Source organism: Lissotriton helveticus, chromosome 6 (assembly GCF_964261635.1).
Source record: "Lissotriton helveticus chromosome 6, aLisHel1.1, whole genome shotgun sequence".
NCBI lineage: Eukaryota > Metazoa > Chordata > Amphibia > Caudata > Salamandridae > Lissotriton > Lissotriton helveticus.
In genome coordinates this window covers 2093533981-2093554769 of record NC_136067.1, presented here as the reverse complement: position 1 = coordinate 2093554769, position 20789 = coordinate 2093533981, and the positions used below count along the sequence as shown (strand labels likewise).

At 48.0% G+C, this 20789-nt stretch overlaps 1 protein-coding gene across 9 annotated transcripts in view; it reads left to right on the top strand.

Annotated features, from left to right (window-relative positions):
• Window positions 1-20789, top strand: part of LOC144764028 (uncharacterized) — a 1051947-nt gene that overhangs the window by 386807 nt on the left and 644351 nt on the right. For all 9 annotated transcript variants that reach the window (XM_078650166.1, XM_078650163.1, XM_078650164.1 and 6 more), the window contains one exon: window positions 1067-1213. In XM_078650166.1, coding sequence (XP_078506292.1) covers window positions 1067-1213 — 147 coding nt within the window. The remainder of the gene's footprint in view (window positions 1-1066; window positions 1214-20789) is intronic.

Genomic DNA, 20789 nt, shown 5'->3' with positions numbered 1-20789 from the left:
CGTGTCGGGAATTGAACCCTGGTCCCGGGTCTGACCTCTGCTTCAGGGTCTGCCTCCTCTAACCAGTGAGCCACACTTCTCCACTATCAGGAACAGAGATACTTTATCCAAAAACCGAGATGGAAACATCAACATGATCTCAGGAGCTGGAGATGAGAGGTTTTCAGTTTCTTGTGAATATAAAATGAGCGTGACTTTGCATGTCTTCTGGAAGGAGGCAGCACAGGGAGGGGCTACTCCAGAGAAGGGTTAAAAGATGCTTAATAGTGTTTCTTCAAATTCACACTTGAGGGTTTTTTTGTTCCTAAATTTCTTCTGGCCTCTGAAATTTCATGGCAGAGTGTGAATGTTCAAGTTATGCGAGGAGAGTGTCTTTGACATTGATGTGGGACAGTTGAAATGTGATTTTGGCTTAATACCCCTTTCATTCTGTACCTTTTTAAACAATGTTTTGATAATCAGAAGGCAAATATGAGAGTGAATACAATTAATTTCTGGACTGAATTGGACTAGAACCTCTGATAATTCATCAGATTCACACAGCAGCATACAGGAAAGAGGATTCACTTGCACTCCCTTCATGGATATAAGAAACATAGACTCACCTATTATTCAGTGGCCATACTCTTAATCAACCCTTCTATTTTTTATTTTTGCTTGGCTGTGAAAACGTTTGTTTTCAGTGACATCATTGGGTGACATTAATCATTTTGCAGTTTCAAGAACTTGCAACATTTGTGGGGTTTTTCAATTTGTGTTTGCATAGCAATATATTTATTGAAAATTACAACGAAAAGAAAATCTGCAGTTTTTTTCTCCTGCATTTTTCACCTCCAATTTTCTTCAAAAACAATGATTTTAATGAATTTGTGTGCTGCTAGCAGCAAAGCCGAGTGTTTGCTTGGGGGAGTATAGCAATCAACAAAGTGAAGCGAAGCACTGCACCAGTTTACTTACCATTAAAAGCCCGAAGATGCAGCGTAAAATTGAGCAGCACTACTTGAGCGCCTATGCAGACATTAGTAAATAACGGCCATTGTGTTAATAAGAACTTTTTCTGTTACAGACAAAGCGGGCTTGTGTCCCCCTGAAGATGATACCATAAGATGTGCCCTCCCGCTAGAGCCTGATGAGTGCCTAAGTGACGGCACGTGTCCTGAAGAGAAAAAGTGCTGCGGTGCCTGCGCAAAGAAGTGCACCACGCCTGTGCGAGGTATGTGGGTAATCTTCTGGTCTATTCCATAACAGAATAAACTCATCTCTAAGACTTTAGAGGTTCATAACTCACAGGTAAAACCAATCACATGCAAGATAAACCAACCATATAAATAAAAGCAAGCACAGCCAGAAGCAAAATATGATTTGTGCTTTGTGATTTATCAACTAGGTCTTATGTACTTTGCAGGTAGCTTTCTATCAGAAACTTTGTACATAGCATCAAAAATACTCTAATGTTACATTGGCAATTTAGCCAACCACATATAAGTGGCTGGAGATAGAGAAAGAGAGGTAAAGTCTGACAGTGCATGCATCTACATACATTAAAATAGTTGTACATTACATGTTTCTGGGTTCCTCGTACTGACCAGCCAAGGCTGAGAAGACAGGCTGAAGACCTGTTTGTGGGTGGTTGTTGTGAGCCAATGAGGGGAGGTCTACCTGATGTTGGATGGGAGAACAAACACAGAGATACTACTGGGACTGCCCTGAGCGGCATAGATTCCCCCTTTATTGATACCCTCGACCGCGCCCGCCCTGAGGGGTGCCTGCTTAGTACATCGCCCACTGTGTAGCGCTCTGTTGGCTTACGATGTGAGTTTACAGTCAGTGTCGGTGTGAGCTGGGCAGGAGCTGAGCCTTAGACTGTCTTAACTGAATTTACGTTTTGTAAGCCCTTATTTTAGGAACAGCCATCCAGCTTGATGTCAGTAGGGTTGGGAAGATGTGGCAATGTCTCTGACTTTCTCGAATGGGGGAAATAGGGGCACACTCAGTAGGACACAATTGCCCGCAGCCTGTACAGAGTCTGCTCATTGCAAGTGTTTTGATCAATCAGGGCGTTGGTGCTGAGTGGGAAGGAGGCTAAGTGTGGATGCCCAGAAAACGTGATTTATAGGGCTGTTAATACATTTGTGTATCAATTTTTTTTTTTAAATATAAGAATCTTCAAATGTTGGAATCTATTGTGGTAAACTCATAGAAAGTTCATTGTTTTCATGAGATGAAGTTATATGAGACACTGTGTGTCTGATGCTGTGCTCTAGCTAGGCTGTGGTGTTTCCCCAGCCTTCTTTTTGTGTTATATAGAGAGAAAGGGGGGCCTCGTCTCTCATGTAGACGGATGCACGCACATTTTAGTCAAAATTGAATACTATTTAGTTACTATTTGAATATACTGAGAAACAGGAGTGCAGGAACACGTTTCACTTTAAGTGTGGATTTTGTCATTATTCAATTCTTGCATTGTCGCCTCGGTGGCTGCAGTTGATAGGAGCTGCATCCCCAGGTTAAAGGGACTCGGAGATTTCTAGTGGAAGGAGATGTGGAAGGGTGTCAAGAGGAAGAGGGTGGATCCAAGAATAGTGGCCAGAGCCATACTTGGGGAGAAGCAGTAGATCTTGTTTATTGGAAAGTGAATTCAACTAACATTACATTTCATAAAAGCGGTAATTAAAAAAAAAACAGTTTTCATTATATATTGTACAAAGGATTAAATGTGTTAACAAACAGTTCAGAGAAGAAACATTCATCAGTAGTCCATCCTTAGATTCACTCTTTGAGCTGACACCAATGCTTCTCAAATCTTTTCTATAAACCATTTTTGTACGGTAAATTTCTTCCAGTTCTAGTGTCTTCTGCATTTTCTCTTCCCATTCATCAAACGTGGGGGTTGCTGATAATCTATTTTTGTGCTGTTAAAGATCTAGCCACTAAGAGGTGAAATACAGTGCCATGTCTATTTTAGTCCCTTAGACTAAGCCCAACAAGCTACCCTGGCGTCTGGAGCCAAAACATATTCTCCCTTTTCCTGCAGCCATTTACACAAAGACTTCCAAAAGGGCTTGATTATTCTGCAGTATCACAACATATGTTTCCAATTCCTAATCTCATTAAAACATCTTGTGCAGGTGGATGGAATAAGCTCATATATTGAAAAATACTGAATGTGACGGAGTTTTGAAAAAAACATTTCTTTGATCATCCTCCTCCATTCTCCCTTGAAAAACTAATAGCCTAGATCCAGTTCCCAACTGCTTTCATCATAATGTGATTTCTAACATCCAAGGCTACAAATTTATTCTAAACCCTTGCCTTGTCATTTGTACTAGGTGGGCAACGGACTGTCTCTCGAAAGACTTCTGTCCTCTCACTAACCTGTGTGCCCAGAAAATAATGTTTGAGGCATGTAAGGCTCTAGATACACTTGGTGTGCATAATCCTGCCATCTAGTGTTGGGCTTGGAAGTGGGCAAGATTTCTTCGAAGAAAGTCTTTCAAGTCACAAGGTACTTTGACTCCTCCTTGCGGTGGTCGTCAGCTCCATTGTTAGATTGCTTTTTTTGTGCCGTCGGGTTTGGACATATGCTCTCATGTTTGACTTTGACACCGTCATGCTGCATTTTTCTCCGTTCTTACCTTCTCTACGTCTGTATTGTTTTTGATTGCGGTCTTCTCGCTCTTTTCTGTTACTTTGGGTCCTTTCTTTGCAACTTAGGCATACCATCCCACCATGTCCACATGGCGATGGAATGCACACTCTTGGTTCTCTCCTCAGTGTCATGCTAAATACGCTTGCACCTATTTCCACCAGGCCTGCAATCCGTGCCTCTCCCCTGAACACAACAAACAGATAGATTCATGAAAGGAAATCCGGCTCGCAAAGTGCCAGATTCTGAGAATCTGACTTCGTGGTAAATAGCGAAAACTTAGAAAAATGCACTTAAGTGCATTTTTCTAAGTGGTATGTTACACACACACATGTCCTTTGGACATGTGTGTGCGCAACATCAAGCTACATTTACATTTCAGGGGTGCTAAAGGGTGTCCTTTGGACACCCCTGGCACCCTTGAAATCGCATCCTTATCTGCGATTAGCAAATTGCTAATCGCAAATAAGGAATGACTCCCCATTCATTCCTACGGGCCTGGGCCCATCAACCCCAGTAAACTACCACAAAGAGTCACTTACCCATTCCTGAACAAAACAAAGTAGTTTGCCAGGCCACCCCTGCCTTAAGGCTTTAGTCAGCACATTCGTCGCCTTCGGAACGCCCAGCTCTGGCTCTGCCCCGTAGAAAACAACAAAGATGACCCCTTCGGAGTCCAACACTTCCGCCATGGAATAAAGTCAGAGTTGAAAACTTTGGCGTCGAAGCACAAGCCATTGTCAGTTCAAAACGTTTGGAGCCAAGATCATCAGCGCACAGCAGAGCCATTCCTAGATTGGGATGCCTTTAACCCCTGTTTCAAAGACTGCAGGAAGAAATAGATCCACGGCAGAAACATTGAATGAATCACCCAGACACGGGCTGGATAATTGATCGCCCTCAACAAACTATTTTCCAATCTTCTAAAATTCAGCAATCTTTTGAAGAGGCTTTGGTCATACCAACTCATCCTAAACAGAAAAAGAGAATGGACAAGGACACAAGCCCTTTAGAGACTAGCCCACCACCTCTGCCAGCTGCACACAATTTTCCCTTACTACCTGCTTTGCCAGCTGAGCCTACACCACACTCACCTGAAGGGGTACTCCATTCATATATAGGAGGACAAGACAAAGGGGACACTTTTGATATCCAGTCACAAGATGACCCCTGCAATACTTATGACACGGACCCACCAGTGGATACATACCTTAATCTATATTCGGCTAAGCCATCTCCCAGATGACACTACAACGTATCATGACCTCATTGGTAGGGCTGCTGCCTTCTACAAAGTACAATTATACAAGAATCCATTGGAGGAAGACTTCTTCTTTGTAGCGCTTTCCTCTACACAGTGTTCCACCCAATACCTACCAATGCTAAAGCGTGTGCTCTGCCACACCCCATATATATTCAATGACCCAGTAAGATCTAGAATTATAACACTAAGGGTAGACAAGAAATAAAAAGCATCTGCCAATGATCTACTCTGCATACAAGGTGAATTTCCTCCAGTCTCTTAAGTGGTAGCGACCACATGCAAAAAAACGACCTCTCAAACAACTGGTGATGCCCCTCAATCAGATAAAGAGAGTAAGAGGACATATTCCACAGGAAGGAGGTTGGGTTGACAATGAGCCACTCCTTGGCGTATTGCTAGTACTCAAGATATGATCAGACCCACTAAGGCTGCACAGAATTGCTACTCCAATACCTCCCAGAAGAGCACAAAAAAGAGCCTACCAAATAGCCTCTGAGGGAAAGTTAATTTCCAATACAACCATATGTTGTGCCCTAGACTCAGCAGACACTGTGGCTAGTGGTGTAAACTTCACTGTTTATTGTGTAGACATGCTTGGTTTCGGGCCTCCAGTTTTAAACCAGAAGTCCAACAGAATCTGCTGGCTCCTCCCTTTCGTCAAATCAAGTGTCTGTTAAGCCCGACTACTCACCCATAAGGGTCTCAAGGTTCTGGGTGGTGGGAGGGGGCGGGGGTTCGCAGGTTCCAGTCCATCAAGGAGGGGGTCTGTCAAAGTGCTAGGAGTTGAGGTTTCTTGCGAAGATGGGCAGCGATGTAATTTGTCTGAGATGGACGGGAAGGTCGTTACAGGCTCTGGCTGCGCAGAAGGAGAAGGAGTGGCCTCCCGATCTGGTCTTTCTGGTGCAGGGGACCATGGCGTAGGAGAGCTTGGCTGATCGTAGAGTCCTTTGGGGTGCGTGAAATTTGAGTCAGCTGTTCGGGTATGCTTGTCCGGTGTCGTGGAGGGCCTTGTGAGCGTGGGTTAGCATCTTGAAGGTGACTAGCTTAGATGGGGAGCCAGTGGAGTGTGCGTAGGTGCTGGGAGATGTGGCAGTGTCTTGGCAGGTTGAGGACCAGTCTTGCGGCGGCGTTTTGGATGTTTTATAGCTTGCGGGTGAGGTTTTTGTTTATTCCGGCATAGATTGCATTGCTGTAGTCGAGCCTGCTGGTGACCAGGGCATGAGTGACGGTCTTTCTCTGTTCGAGGGGGATCCATTTGAAGGTCTTACGTAGGAGGCGGAGGGTGTGGAAGCAGGAGGACGAGACAGAGTTGATCTGGCGGTCCATTTTGAGCTTTGAGTCCAGGATGATTCCCAGGTTGCTTGCGTGGTCCATGTGGGTGGGCGGGCTTCCGAGGCCGGGGGACTACCAGGTGTCGTACCAGGCGTCTGGGTTTGGGCCCATGATGAGTACTTCTGTTTTGTTGGTGTTTAGTTGTAGGCTGCTGTTTTTCATCCATTTGGCGACAGCTTCCATGCCTTCTCGAAAGTTGTGTCTGGCGGTGTTGGGTTCATTGGATAGGGAGAGGATGAGTTGGGTGTCATCTGCGTATGACACAATGTTGAGACCGTAGGTTCTGACGATGGGGGCAAGCGGAGCCATGTAGACCTTGAAGAGCGTAGGGCTGAGGGAGGACGCCTGAGGGACTCAGCAGGTGGTAGGTGTAGCGTCCGAGAGGAAAGGGGGGAGTCTGACCCACTGCGTTCTGCAGGAGAGGAAGGAGCGGATCCAGTTGAGGGCCTTATCTTAAATCCCTGCATCGTGGTGTCTGAGTATTAGGGTGCGTTGAGAGACTGGGTCGAACGCCGCTGAGAGGTCGAGGAGGATGAGGGCTGCTGTTTCTCCTTTGTCCAGTAAGTTACGGATGTCGTCTGTTGTGGCGAGGAGGGTGGTTTTCATACAATGTTTTTTTCTGAATCCGGATTGGGAGGAGTCGAGGATGTTGTGTTCTACGATGAATGTGTGAGTTGGCTGTTGATGGCTTTCTCGATGACTTTTACTGGGAAGGGGAGCAAGGAGATGGGTCTGTAGTTTGTGCAGTCGGTGGGGTCTGCCGAGGGTTTCTTCAGAAGGGGATTGATCTCAGCATGTTTCCAGTCGTTAGGGAACAAGGTGGTTGCCAGGGAGCGGTTGATTGTGTGGCAGAGCTTGGGTGCAATGGTGACGGCGGCTCTGTTGAAAATGTGGTGGGGGCAGTGGTCCATGGGGTCCCCGGACTGGATTGACTTCATCGTCTTCATTGTGTCTTCGGTGGTGAGGGCTGTCCAGTTGTCGATCGCTGGCTTCAGGGTGTCAGGGGTGGTTGGTGACGGTTCAGTGTGTTGGTTGTCTTCGTCAAAGTTGTTGTAGATGCTCTTGATTTTGTAGTGGAAAAAGGTGCTGAGTTTTTCACAGAGGTCTTTTGAGGGAGGGATATCGGTGAACTCGCTGGTGGATTGGGGAAACTCCTTGCTGATGTTGAAGAGTTCTTTACTGTTGTGTGCATGAGTGGAGATTCTGTCTTCACTCATTTTTTTCTTGTTTCTCTGATGAGTTGGTGGTGGGCGTTGGTGGCAGCTCTGATGTTTTTGTGGGCTTCTGTGGATGTGGTGTTCCTCCAGGCCTTTACGAGGCGGCGGCAAGTGCGTCTGAACTCTCAAAATTCAGTGGTGACCCATCTAGCTTTCTTGGCGGGGTTTTGTTTCTTTTTAATGAGGTGGGCTATGGTGTTGGTGCTGACGGAGATCCATCTGTACAGGGTTCGGGCTGCGGTGTAGGCGTCGTCGTTTTCCACGAGGGTTGGGGTGGAGTTGCTGAGTGATGAGGTTAGCTGGTCGTAGGTGATTCTGGTCCAGTTTCTTTATGGGAGCAGATGCTGGTGTCTGTGGAGGGTGAGTTTTCTGAAGGTGAAGTGGATGCATCGATAGTCAGTCCATGGGAGTTCGGTGGTGTGGCTGAAGGTGATGGAGTTTCCTGTTGTGAAGAAGCCGTCGAGGGTGTGTCCTGCTGAGTGCTTGGGTTCGGTCACGATCTGGTGGAGTCCAATGTTGTGGAATTTGTACAGGAGGGATGTGGTGCTGGGGTCCAATTGGTTGTCGAGGTGGAAGTTGAGGTTTTCCAGTAGGGTGTAGTTGGTGGACGCGATGGCATGCGGGTAAATGATGTCTGTGATGGAGTTGGCGAAAAGTCCACGGGGTTGGTAGATGAGGGTTCCTTGGAGGGTGGAGGTAGGGCAGGCCAGTATCTTGAAGTGAAGGTGTTCCATCTGGTCTGTGGGCTCGTCGGGGAGTGCGCTCAGGCGGAGGCTGGATTTGTGGAAGATGGCGATTCCTCCTCCCCGGCTGGTGGGGCGGTCCTTCGTGGGGATCTTGTATCCTTGGGGAATGGCGTTGGCGATATCCGGTCCCGAGGTGGTGTTGGTCCAGGTTTCGGTAAAGAATGCTAAGTCCGGGGTCCTGCTGTCGAAGAGGTCTCAGATTTCAGTGGCGTGTTTGTGGAGGGATCGGACGTTGAGGAGGATGCATTGCTGTGTCTTCGGTTCGGTTGTGTTCTTGCGGGCAGATTGCGCTGGGTCAGTGGTCTTAGTGGTGCTGCAGGTGTGCCGGCAGCGGTGACAGCTGTAGGGTCCGTGGATGTCGGCTGGTGATGTTAGCTTGCAGTTGTTGTTGCAACCTGGGTTGAGAGCATGGAGTGCCTCTGGGTCATAGCGTTAGCGGTGCAGAGATCCAGGGTTCGTGGCACTGGTCGCAGTCAGGTTGCGGACGGGCGCAGACAGGCTTGCCTTTGGTGCCCCGGCGGCAACGGCCACCATTAAGTAGGGGTCAGGGAGGGCTAGAGAGCTGGGAGGCGGGAGCAGGGGGGGAGCTGGATTGGGCCGGTCACACTGGTCGTGCTGGGCGAATGGGCCGCAGGGCAGCAGCGGCGGGGAAAAACGTGCTGAAAAAGGCAAAAGGAAAAAGGCAAAAAGAGAGAGAAATGTGCAAATAAGGCAGCAAAAGTGAAAGAAAGAGTGGAGGAAAGACACAGAGGACACTGGTGAGTAAATGGGGGAGATTGAGATGAGGGTAAAAAATGAGTGAAAAACACAGACACAGAAGGAGAGTGAAGGGGAGCTTGAAATGAGGGGAAAACGACTGAAATAGTGCAAGAAAGAGTGGAGGAAAGACACAGAAGAACACTGAAGGGGGAGCTTGAAATGAGGGGACAAATACAGAAATGGAGGAAAGACCCAGAAGGAGAGTAAAGGGGGAGATAGAAGTGAGGTAAAAAAATGAGTGTGGAGGAAAGACACAGAGGAGACTGGAGAGTGAAAGGGGGAAATTGAGATGAGGGTAAAAAACGAGTGAAAAACAGAGGAAAAACACAGAAGGAGAGTGAAGGGGGAGCTTGAAATGAGGGGAAAAAAACAGAAAAACGAGGAAAGACCCAGAAGGAGAATGAAGGGGAGAGATAGAAGTGAGGGAAAAAACTAGTGAAAAAGGAGAGGAAAAGTGGAGCAAGAGAATGGAGACAGAGGTCCACTGGACAACCAGGGATGGCACAGGTGAAACCTGCGGGTGGAGGAAGGCCTCGAACACCAACACTCGGGTGTGCAGGGTCTGGGGGAAGGCCTCACTTAATGGTGGAGCTGCGAGGGAGGGAGAGCAATTTCACTGACAGCGAGTCAGTGATCTTGCCTGCCTGTCCCCCCAGCGGCTGCCATTAAGTACGGGTCAGGGAGGGTTGGACAGCTGGAAGGCGGGAGCGGGGAGGGGAGCTGGAGTGGGCCGGTCGCACTGGTCATGCTGGTGGGGACGGTCCACTGGTGCAGCAGTGGTAGGGAAAAACTGCCTGAAAAAGGCAAAAGGAAAAAGGCAAAAAGAGAGCGAAAAGTGCAAATAATGCAGGAACAGTGCAAGAAAGGGTGGAGGAAAGACGCAGAGGACACAGGAGAGTAAAAGGGGGAGATTGAGAGGAGGGTAAAAAACAAGTGAAAATCGGAGGAAAGACACAGAAGGAGAGTGAAGGGGTAGCTTGAAATGAGGGGAAAACGACAGAAAAGTCGGAGGAAAGACACAAAGGACACAAGAGAGTAAAAAGGGGAGATTGAGATGAGGGTAAAAGATGAGTGAAAAACGGATGAAAGACAGAAGGAGAGTGAAAGGGGAGCTTGAAATGAGGGGAAAATGACAGAAAAAGTGCAAGAAAGAGTGGAGGAAAGACACAGAGGACACAGGAGAGTGAAAGGGGGAGACTGAGATGAGGGAAAAAAACGAATGAAAAACAGAGGAAGGACACAGAAGGAGAGTGAAGGAGGAGCTTGAAATGAGGGGAAAACAACAGAAAATGGAGGAAAAACCCAGTAGCAGAGTGAAGGGGGGAGATAGAAGTGAGAGGAAAAAACGAGTGAAAAAGGAGAGAAAAAGCGGAGCGTGAGAATGGAGACAGAGGTCCAATGGACCACCAGGGATGAGGCGCAGGTGAAACCTGCGGGTGGAGGAGGGCTCGAACACCAACACTCGAGAGTGCAGTGGCTGGGGGAAGGCCTCACTTAATGGTGGAGATGCAAGGGAGGGCAAGCAATTTCACTGACAATGGTCTTGCTTCATGGGGAACATTTGTTTGTCCCTTAGGTACATACTTTATTGGAAAAGATTAAAAAAGATACTAAAACATCCAAAGCCATGGGAGCACTGCAAGCACCTTCCCAGTGTGGCTCCTTTTGCCGCTCATCCTACCATGGAGGGTCCAAAACAACATCTACTGAAACCTTCAATCAATACCAGTGGCAAATACCGAGGCTCCTATAGAGGTAACAACTCCAAAGTCAGAGGCAAACGTGGATTCACCAAACCATCTGCCACTACCACTAAGCCCTGACTTACCTCTCATTCACCCTGATGACACAACACTTGCCAGGAGATGTCTACAATGGTTCTTTACCACCTAGTGGACCATCACCTCTGACCAGTGGGTGTTGGATATCATCTATCATGGTTATTGTCTGGAGTTCACTTCCACACCTCTCAACATTCCACCTTACAAACACAAACTCTCTCCACAGCACCAAACATTGATCATGGAAGAAGTATTGGCACTCCTCAAAAAAGCATTGATAGACCCCACTAATGGAAGTCTACTTCCTATACTTCCTTATTCCTAAAAAGGATTGGTCTCTACAACCAATATTAGAACTCAGATTCTAAACAAGTACATTCTCTCAGAGAACTTTCTCAAGGTGACCCTTCAAGATGTCATCCCATTTTTACAACAAGACAACTACATGACCGCCTGTTTCCATATTCTCATTCACCCAGCACATCGCCAGTATCTCAAGTTTGTAATAAACAGCACCATTACCAGCTCAAAGGGCCCCCCTTTGGGATCCCTACCACACCCAGGGTCTTCACCAAATGTCTTGCAGTAGTAGCAGCTCACCTGCACAGACACAGCATATATATCTTTTCATACCTGGATGACTGCCTCATCAAAAGTGCAACTTTTTACCAACATACTCAGGTCACCATAAGCCTACTTCACGAGCTAGGTTTCACAATTTAAGGCTTAAAATTCACCTCCAGCTCCTTCAAATCCAACCTTATCTAGGAGCAAGTCAACTCAGAACTAGGAATAGCATACCCAAATACTGACAAGATACAGTAATTTCATGCACTTATCCCCCAAATTCAACCAGGTCAACAGATGACAGTCATTACAGTTATGCATCTCCTTGGTAGACCATCAAGCTTGCCACTCTCTGCAGTAGTGGAACAACAACAACCTGCTCAAAGGATGACCTTACCTAGAATCAGTTTTGCAAAGGACCATGACAATGGACGACTCCCTCATAGGATGGGGAGCGCATTCATTAGACCTAAATGTCCAGGGCCAGTGGACACCCAATCAGCGAAGTCTCCACATAAGTCATCTAGAGCTGCTAGCTGTTCATCTAACGCTGAAAGCCTTCCTTCCTCACCTGCATGACAGGGTATTCCTCATCAAAACAGGCAACACAACAACCATATACTATCTCCGAAAGCAAGAGGGCACCAAATACCCCCAGCTTTCTCACTTACCACAGACCATTTTTAGGTGGTCCCTCAAACAACATTTACCTGTTAGAGGAGTACCTATCAGGAGTGGACAACAACTTTGCAGATCTCCTCAGAAGGAGGGCCACCAAGTCCACACGTGGGAATTTCACCCGTAAGTCCTCCTCCAATACTTCCATCATTGGAGAGTACCACAAATAGCCCTCTTCACCAAAGCAGAAAATGCCAAATGCCCAAACTTTCGCCTTCAGTAACCCACACCCACTGTCCAAGGGCAACGTACTATGGAGGAGTTGGTCAGGGATATTTGCTTATGCTTTTCTGCCTCACCCACTGCTTTAGTTTGTAGTTCACAAAGTTCGACAGACATCTCTCACCCTTGTTCTAGGGGCTCCCTTATGGGCACAACTGTGGTTCACCACACACCTCAAATTTTTGGTAGTACCCCACAAACTTCCCAACAGGCAGTACCTTCTCATGCAGAACCATAGAGAAAATTAGACACCCGACCCCAGCCACTTCAACTTTATGATCTGGCTTCCGAAATCCTAGAGTTTGGGTATCTCATTCTCCCACAGGAATGTAGCACACACACCTACTACTCAGACCTGCTACACTGCTAAATTTAAAAGATTTGTTCACTACTGTTGCTTCAAACACATCAATCCTTAATCAGCCAAAGTACATGACATTTCTGCTATTTATTTCACTTATCCATAAAGCTACACCTAGCAGCAGTAGCTGCATACCTACAAAATAGGCAACATGCTTCCCTATTCAGAATCCCAGTCAATAACGCCTTCATGGAAGGTCTTAAAAGAGTCAGTACTCCTTGGATGCCATGCGCTCCGACATTGAATCTTAAAATTGTATTTACAATTTTTTTTTTTTTTTTTTTTTTTATTTATTTTTTTTTTTTTAAAAACCTTTATTTGAGCAAGCAGAAACATACAAGGATGGGCCTACAACCACACGGGCCAGCCGCTAAAAAGGAGTAGACACATATCACATAGGCCCGCAGAGGTAACCGTCAATCAACAATGCAATACTCCACATTAAATACAGGACCAAAACAGGTTTTATATATATGAAAGAACAAACATACAAAAAGGCGAGAGTGTATCACTGAAGGTCAGCCCAAGGGACGCAAGGGGGGGACAGCAGCGAAGGTGCAGTAATAATATCCTAAGCACTAAGGAGTATGGAGCGGGGGGGGGGGGGAGGGGGGCAGATATCAGGAAGAAAAAGGGGGGGAAGAGCCGGTGACACCAGCTCAGTCCCTATATGAAGATTCCGGGAACGCTAGCCTAGGGAGATAGGGTAATCTCGATAGTGTCCACAAGGGGAGGAGTACAAATGTCGCCACGGTATTCGTTCCATTGACCCCACACCTTCACCCATGCCCTGGGTCTACCCCTGGCCACATAAACAGTTTTCTCACGGAACATGGACCAGTCCATATTATCCTCCCATTGCGCGAGGGCAGGGGGCCTGGAGGCCCCCCAGAGTTGCGCAATATCTCGCTTCGCAATCATATAGCCCAGGGTGGCCCATCTAGTCTGTGCCACCGAATAGTCCGTGGGCTCCCAAACATTCAAAAGACAGCGACGAGGTTCCGGCCGCAAGGATATCCCCGTCACCACAGTCATCAGATCAAGCACGGCCACCCAATAAGCAGCCACCATCGGGCACTCCCAAAGAATATGCAGGAAAGTAGCACGCAAACCACATCCACGCTTACACAGTCCATCAGAGGAAAAGCCCATCACCATCAGTCGCGGTCCCGTCACGTACACCCGATGAAGGATCTTCAATTGGACCAGACGGAGTCGAGCCGGTATAGCCACCTCCTTCGGAGAGGAGAGGGCCGATTGCCAATCCTCATCATCAAGTTCCAACCCATCTCCCATCCACTGTTCCCGAAGTCGGGCCAATAAGTCAGTCCGATTGTTGATCAACTTTTTATAGATCAGGGAGATAGTGCTATCAGGAAGATGTCCGTCAAGGATACGGTCTTCAAGAGGGGAAGAGTCAGGCGGAATCTCACCAGGAGCAAACACCGAAACCAAAGCGTGCCTGATCTGTAAATAACGAAAGAATTCCCGACTACTCAGGCCATAGTCAGCCTGGAGGGCCTGAAACGGGCGCACAGAACCCTTAGAATATACATCCCCCACTTTAGAGATCCCAATCAAGTCCCAACGGTCAAAACCCTTGGAAGACCAAAGACCGCCCAGACGTTCCGAAGCATAAAGAGGCGTCGCCAACGTCAAGCGATCCTCCCAGCCGAGGCTCACATTCGCAGCACGCCACACTGTCAAAGCAATCAAAGTAGGTCCCACAAGATGGCGCCCAGCGGAGCGAGAATAGAGTACTCTATTAAAGTCACCTCCCGGAAGCTGAAGTTTATCCATCTCAAACGCCGGATTACGACCCGGAGAGAACATAGCGTGATTAATAGCGGACAGATGGGAAGCCCAGTAGTATCTCTTGATATCGGGGAGCGCCATGCCCCCATCGTACCACGGGATAGAAAGTTTCGCGAGAGCAATGCGCGGTCGTCCATCCCAAATAAGTTGCCTCTGAAGGCTCTCAATCTCCCGAAAATAGGTCTTGGGGACAGGATCATAATAATTCTGGAGAGCGTAGAGAAACCGCGGTAGTGACATCATCTTAAACAGGGCCGCCCGACCCAGTGGAGACAGGGGAAGCTTGCGCCAGCGGGCAACGTCCAAACGGAGCCTAAGCAACGGGGGAAGGAGATTACGATCAAAACGAAGGGACGGATCCAGGGTAACGAAAACCCCCAAGTATTTGAAACCATCCCGGACCACCTGAAGAGGAAGTCTACTCGGCAACGGAGGCAAGATACCAGATAAAACGTATACACAGGATTTAGACCAGTTGATGACGAGGCCTGAGGTAGCACCAAAGGACGCAAGAACGTCAAATAAAACAGATAAAGACTTGCGAGGGGAAGTAAGATACAAGAGGATGTCGTCCGCATAAAGCGAGACGCGGTCCTCGAAGTCCGGGGCCCATCGAATACCTTTAAGGGACGGTTCCCAACGGAGCCAGGCCGCCAACGGTTCAAGAGCGAGCGCGAACAACAGAGGGGACAAGGGGCAACCCTGACGGGTACCCCTGCCCAAGGAGAAAGGGGTCGACACTCTACCGTTCACTACAACTTGTGCCAGAGGTTCCGCGTACAACAGTCTAACCCAACTAATAAACTCGCACCCGAATCCAAATTTCTCAAGTGTCGCCCATAAATAGGGCCACTCCACAGTATCAAAGGCCATGGAGGCATCCAGGGACGCCAAAATGGCCGGTTCAGTCAAAAGCCCCGCCCTCGCCAGTGCGCCGTGGAGGCGACGTAAATTCAGAGCAGTGTTGCGGTGCGGGATAAAGCCAGACTGATCCGGATGGACCAACTCCCCAAGAACCGAAAGGAGACGGGTCGCCAAAAGTTTAGCCAACACCTTAGGTTCAACATTTAATAGGGATATGGGCCTATACGAGGAACAGAGGTCACGCGGTTTACCCTCTTTGGGAATGACGACGATTGTCGCCAGACGCTGATCATAGGGAAGCCTGTTCCGCTCACGAGATTCTAGAAACATGGCGCGGAGATACGGCGCCACCTTATCGGGGCATAATTTGTACAACTCAATAGGCAAACCGTTCGGGCCCAGTGCTTTGCCCGAACGGAGCGATCGAACTGCATTGGCTATCTCATCATTCGTAAAAGGGGAGTCCAAAGCAATACGGTCCAAGTCGGTGACACAGGGCAAAGTGATATCACGCAGAAGAAGGCGGGAGTCGGCAACATCCCTCACAGACACGGGAGCATATACCACACGGAAATATTCTGCAAAACGTTCAACAATGGCGGTCGGATCAATCACATTCTCACCACTCGCAGACTGAATCACGGGCACCACACGATTAACTCTTTCTTTCTTGTCCAACCACGCTAGGAGTTTGCCCGCCTTGTCACCCACATCGTACAATCTGCCCTGCTGCTCACGAAACATCACCTTCGCAGCGTCAGTGACCAGATATTTATACGCAAACTGTTTTAGACCCAGGGCATGAAGTTTGTCAGGCGTGACACCAGATTCCAACTCGTCCTCCAAAGCAGAGATCTCCCCCTCAAGGTCCACCACCTCCTTCCTCCCTGCCCTCTTAGCTTCAACAATCAAGGAAAGGGCCTGTCCACGAATCACAGTTTTAAAAGCTTCCCACAGGGACACAGCCGAAGAGACCGACCCCTCATTTTCCAGGAAATATGCATCCATGGACTTGAGCAAGAGGGTACGAGTCTCAGGGGAGGAAAGATACCAAGGGTTAATGGGAGCCACTCGGCCCGCCGCCTCTACCCCAACCTCGAAACGGAGCCAGAGCGGCGAGTGATCAGAAATACCCCTCGGCAAGTGTAGAATCTCACGAACCGCCGACGATTGGGCTGCGGGCATCAGGAAATAATCCAGCCGGGACAGACTGCCATGGGCCCCAGAATGAAAGGTGTATTGGAGCTGAGTAGGATGCAACAATCGCCAGCAATCCACAAGGCCAAAGGTATCTAAAAACCCACCCAACCACTGCTGAGCCTGCGGGGTATTTCTAGGGGGATGGCGATCGTGAAGGCCGGAAAGCACCGAATTAAAATCACCGGCAAGAAAGAGAGTGCTATCAGGGAGATCCAACAGAACACGGCCCAAGTCAGTAAAAGTAGAGGCCTGCAAACCCGGGGGAACATAAACATTGAAGAGAGATAGGGTGCGGCCTTCATATCTACCCACCAGGACAGTATATCTCCCACGGTCATCATGAATCACCTCATCGATAGCCAGGGGGAGGGAGGTTCGAACAAGAATACCCACACCCCTAGATCCGGAGGTAAACCCTGAGTGCGCCACAAGGCGGTAGCCCCATCTATTCATCGCATAACAAACATTACCAATCAAATGGGTTTCTTGCATGAAAACAATGTCCGGTGACAAACGTCGTATACATTTTAAGACCACACTGCGCTTAATACGATCTCCCAGGCCATTAACGTTCCAGGAAAGAAATTTCAACCCTCTACCCCCCATCCCAACCACCCGAGCCAAGACCCCTCGTCCATGAGCTAGACATCAGAAACAGCAGCAAACACAGGAGCAACTCGCCTTGAAAACAACACACAGAAAAGAAAAAACTTCCCAACCCCCCTCCCCCAAACTGAAGAGAAACACCCCCCACCCTGCACCCCTGCAAAAAGCTAAAGAGCCACCCCAACCTGCAGTGTGCCTGTCGCCCAAGAACCCCTATTCTACACAAAGACCCCGGAGGAGGAAAGGTCTCCGTTCCACCCACCCCCCGACCTCAGCAAGAACAAAAATAACAAACGAAAAGACAGAATGATCCCAATGTAGAGGGACGCCGGCCAACACTCCTGAGAATGTAATCAAAATAAGACATAAGAGCCGAACAGTTAGATCTCCACACCACCTTCGGCACCGCCAGGGTGAGCGGCGGAGTCTGTCTCAGGAGGACAGTCAGGCAATGAGTCCAGCCAGTCATTAACAGCATCTGGCCGATCAAAGAAAAGGGTACGTTCATTGTATTCAACCCGGAGTCTAGTGGGAAAGAGCATGGCGTAACGTAGGCCCCGATCCCGGAGACGTTTCTTGGCACCACGAAACTCCATACGTTGTCTCTGAACCTGTTGGGAAAAGTCCGGGTAAAAGTTCACCGTAGCATTCTCGAAGGCCACCGGGCCCTTCACCCGCGAGGCCTGCAGGATAGCGTCCCGGTCTCTATAATGAAAAAGCTTCGCCACAATGGGTCTCGGCGGGGCTCCCGGCTTGACTTTGCCCCCTGGAACACGATGTGCACGTTCCACCGTGAAAAATTTAGTGAGACCAGAAGGGGCCAAATGGTTCAAGACCAGATCCTCAACCAGGAGATCCACCGAGTGGGGTTCAGGGTTTTCCGGTACACCAACCAGGCGAACATTGCAGCGACGCGCCCTATTTTCAAAGTCCTCCAGGCGACGGGTCATGAAGTCGTTCCCCCGACGGAGATTTCCAATCTCTGTTTGGAGCTCCGAGACGTCATTCGTAAGGCTAGAGGATTTAATATCCAGTGATTGCACCCTCTCATTCGTCTTGCCGAGGTCAGCACGAATCAGATTCACCTCGATAGCCACGGTGTCAAGTTTGTGGGCCAAGGCCTCGTACTGTAGGCCGATGGATTCCCTCACACCCGAGATGGCGCCCATGATATCCTGTAAGGAGGGCTCCGCCGACTCTTCCAAAATTCGTTCAGACGCAATACTAGAACCAGGCAGGGCAGCTCCGGGGGACCCCTTAGAATGGGTATAACGGTCCATGACATTTGATTGAACTGGAGCTCCGCGCAGAGGTGTTTTCGTCTTGCGCGTCTCTCTGTCCCCTCTGCCCGCCATTTTGAAGATGCGTCACAGGACAAGCCACCAGGTCCGACGGGCCCGACACCCAAAGTACAGGATCAAAAGTACAGAAAAAGGGGGCACAACTCGGGTAGAGGTCGCCAAACCAGCAAAAAGGTCACATGAAAGCCCAACAGCCGATCTGCCTCCAAGTCTCAGTCGCAACACGACATCCACAGCCGTGGCCCAAGTCGGAACGGAATCGAAACCGAAACTTAGGAAGGGGGGACCCACAAGGCCAGATCTCCTGCCGTTGTTGTTCAATTGCAGGACGGCTACAGTACCGCACCCTGTCCCGGGCGCACCTCAAGGGCGGAGCCCAAAAGTTCAGAGCACCATATCTCAGGAATACGAGATCCAAATCGATTTCTGAAAAGTGCCAGGGTAATCAGCCAAACGTCCCCTACACGAATTCTTGCAAGAAATCAGGATTCAGCCAGGATAAAATGTCGGGAGCGGCGAGGGTCCGGAGAGCGCTGTGCTCAAGCGGCCATCTCGGACGCCCGCCAAGCTCCTCTCGTATTTACAATTTTAATGGGCCCTCCATTTAAGCCCCTCCAATTTGTGTCCTGGAAGGTAATATTCCTAGTCGATTTTACTTTTCTTGGACGTGTCATTGCGCTTTAGGGACGTGTCATTGAGCTTTAGGCACTAACCTTGGAAGAATCCTTCTACCAAATACACAGAGATAGGGCTGTTCTCTGGACCAACCCAAAATTTCTTCCAAAGGTGGTGTCATTTCCACCTAAATCAGTTCATTGAACTTCCTGTTTTTTTTACCTCAACCTGACTCAGTTGCAAATGGGCTCTACAGAGATTAGATGTAAAACGAGTTCATGTATTACACTGACAGGAGTAAAACATTCAGGAAAACACAACAGCATTTTGTTGCTTTCTCCAAACCTCAGAAAGGACGTGCCATTTCTGAATGAGGCATTGCATGATGGATTGTAAAATGCATCCAAACATGCTAAGCTAAACTAAAATGACTTTACCCATTCATTCTAAAACCAACTCCACTTGTAGAAAAGGGGCTTCAATGCCCTTCTACGGAACATCCCTGTAGCTGATATATGTAAAGCAACTACATGGCCTACACCACAAACCTTTACAAAACATTACTGTGTAGATGTGCTAACTCATCTAAAAGCCAACATCGACCAAGCAGTTCTACGTACACTATTTCAAACAGCTCTAACTCCCACACGCTAGCCACCGCTTATAAAGCTGCTTTATGGTCTATGCAGAGCATGTATGAGCATGTGTATCTATAACCACCCATGCCTCGAAAGGAAAATTATACTTACCCAGTAAGCATCTGTTTGTGGCATGTAGTGCAGTAGATCTACATGCACCCACCCCCCTACGCTATGACTGTGCTAGTTACAATTTCTTTTATTCTTTTGACACTACTTTCACATGGACATCTTATATCCTGACTCGCCATGTGGAAAAACAATTACCACCGAAAGGAGGAATCACAGTACTTTGTGATTTGAAAGAGTTTCTTAAAAGAAAGACTACTTGCACACCTCTGAGCTCAACACTAGATGGCAGGATTATGTACAGCATCTGATTCTACAGCACCACAAGCCACCAACAGATGCTTACTGGTTAACCTCTACCGCGCTAGCGGGTTTTCCCGCTGTGCGCTGGTTTTTCAAAATCGCGCGTATCGTGACAAAGCCAGCTCGTCATGCGCGTAGCGCAGGTAACGCCCATGATGAGCTGGCTTTGTCATCAGCGCTGAAGGGGTTAAGATACATTTTCCTTCTTAACTGCAGGTACTTTAGGAAACTACTTGTGAAATGAATATTAGATTTTTGTTGAACTTCTTCAAACATCATGACATTTCTTGAGTCTTTAATTTTTTTAAGTTCCTGTAAACCACTTTCAGCCCATTTCGGTATCATGTTAGACAATTCTTCTGGGATTTCAGATTTGTCTTTTCTTAGGCTAAATGTCTTAGCTCTTCTAATCCATAAAAGCATATATCTGACGTATGAGGATTGTATTATATTGAAATATTCATTTCAGGTACTACGAGTCATTGCAGTATCTGAGATAAGGCAGCTAAGTAACGTATTACTATAGCTGGGAAGGATCCAACCACCTTTCTCCTACAGTAGGCAAAGACTTTCCTTGCAACTCATGGTCGTTCACTTCCCCACATAAATAAAGAAGCCAACCATTAAAAAAAAAAAAAATGTTAATAAAACATGAGAGTGTCTGAAACAAACCATTTTAATTATTTGAATTCTCCCATCTATTAAGAGGGGAATTTGAGAGCCCTTATCAAAATCATTTTATAATTGTGCCAGTAACCTTTCATCGTTTAAACATGAAATGTCACCTGGTCATGCTCAGACAAGA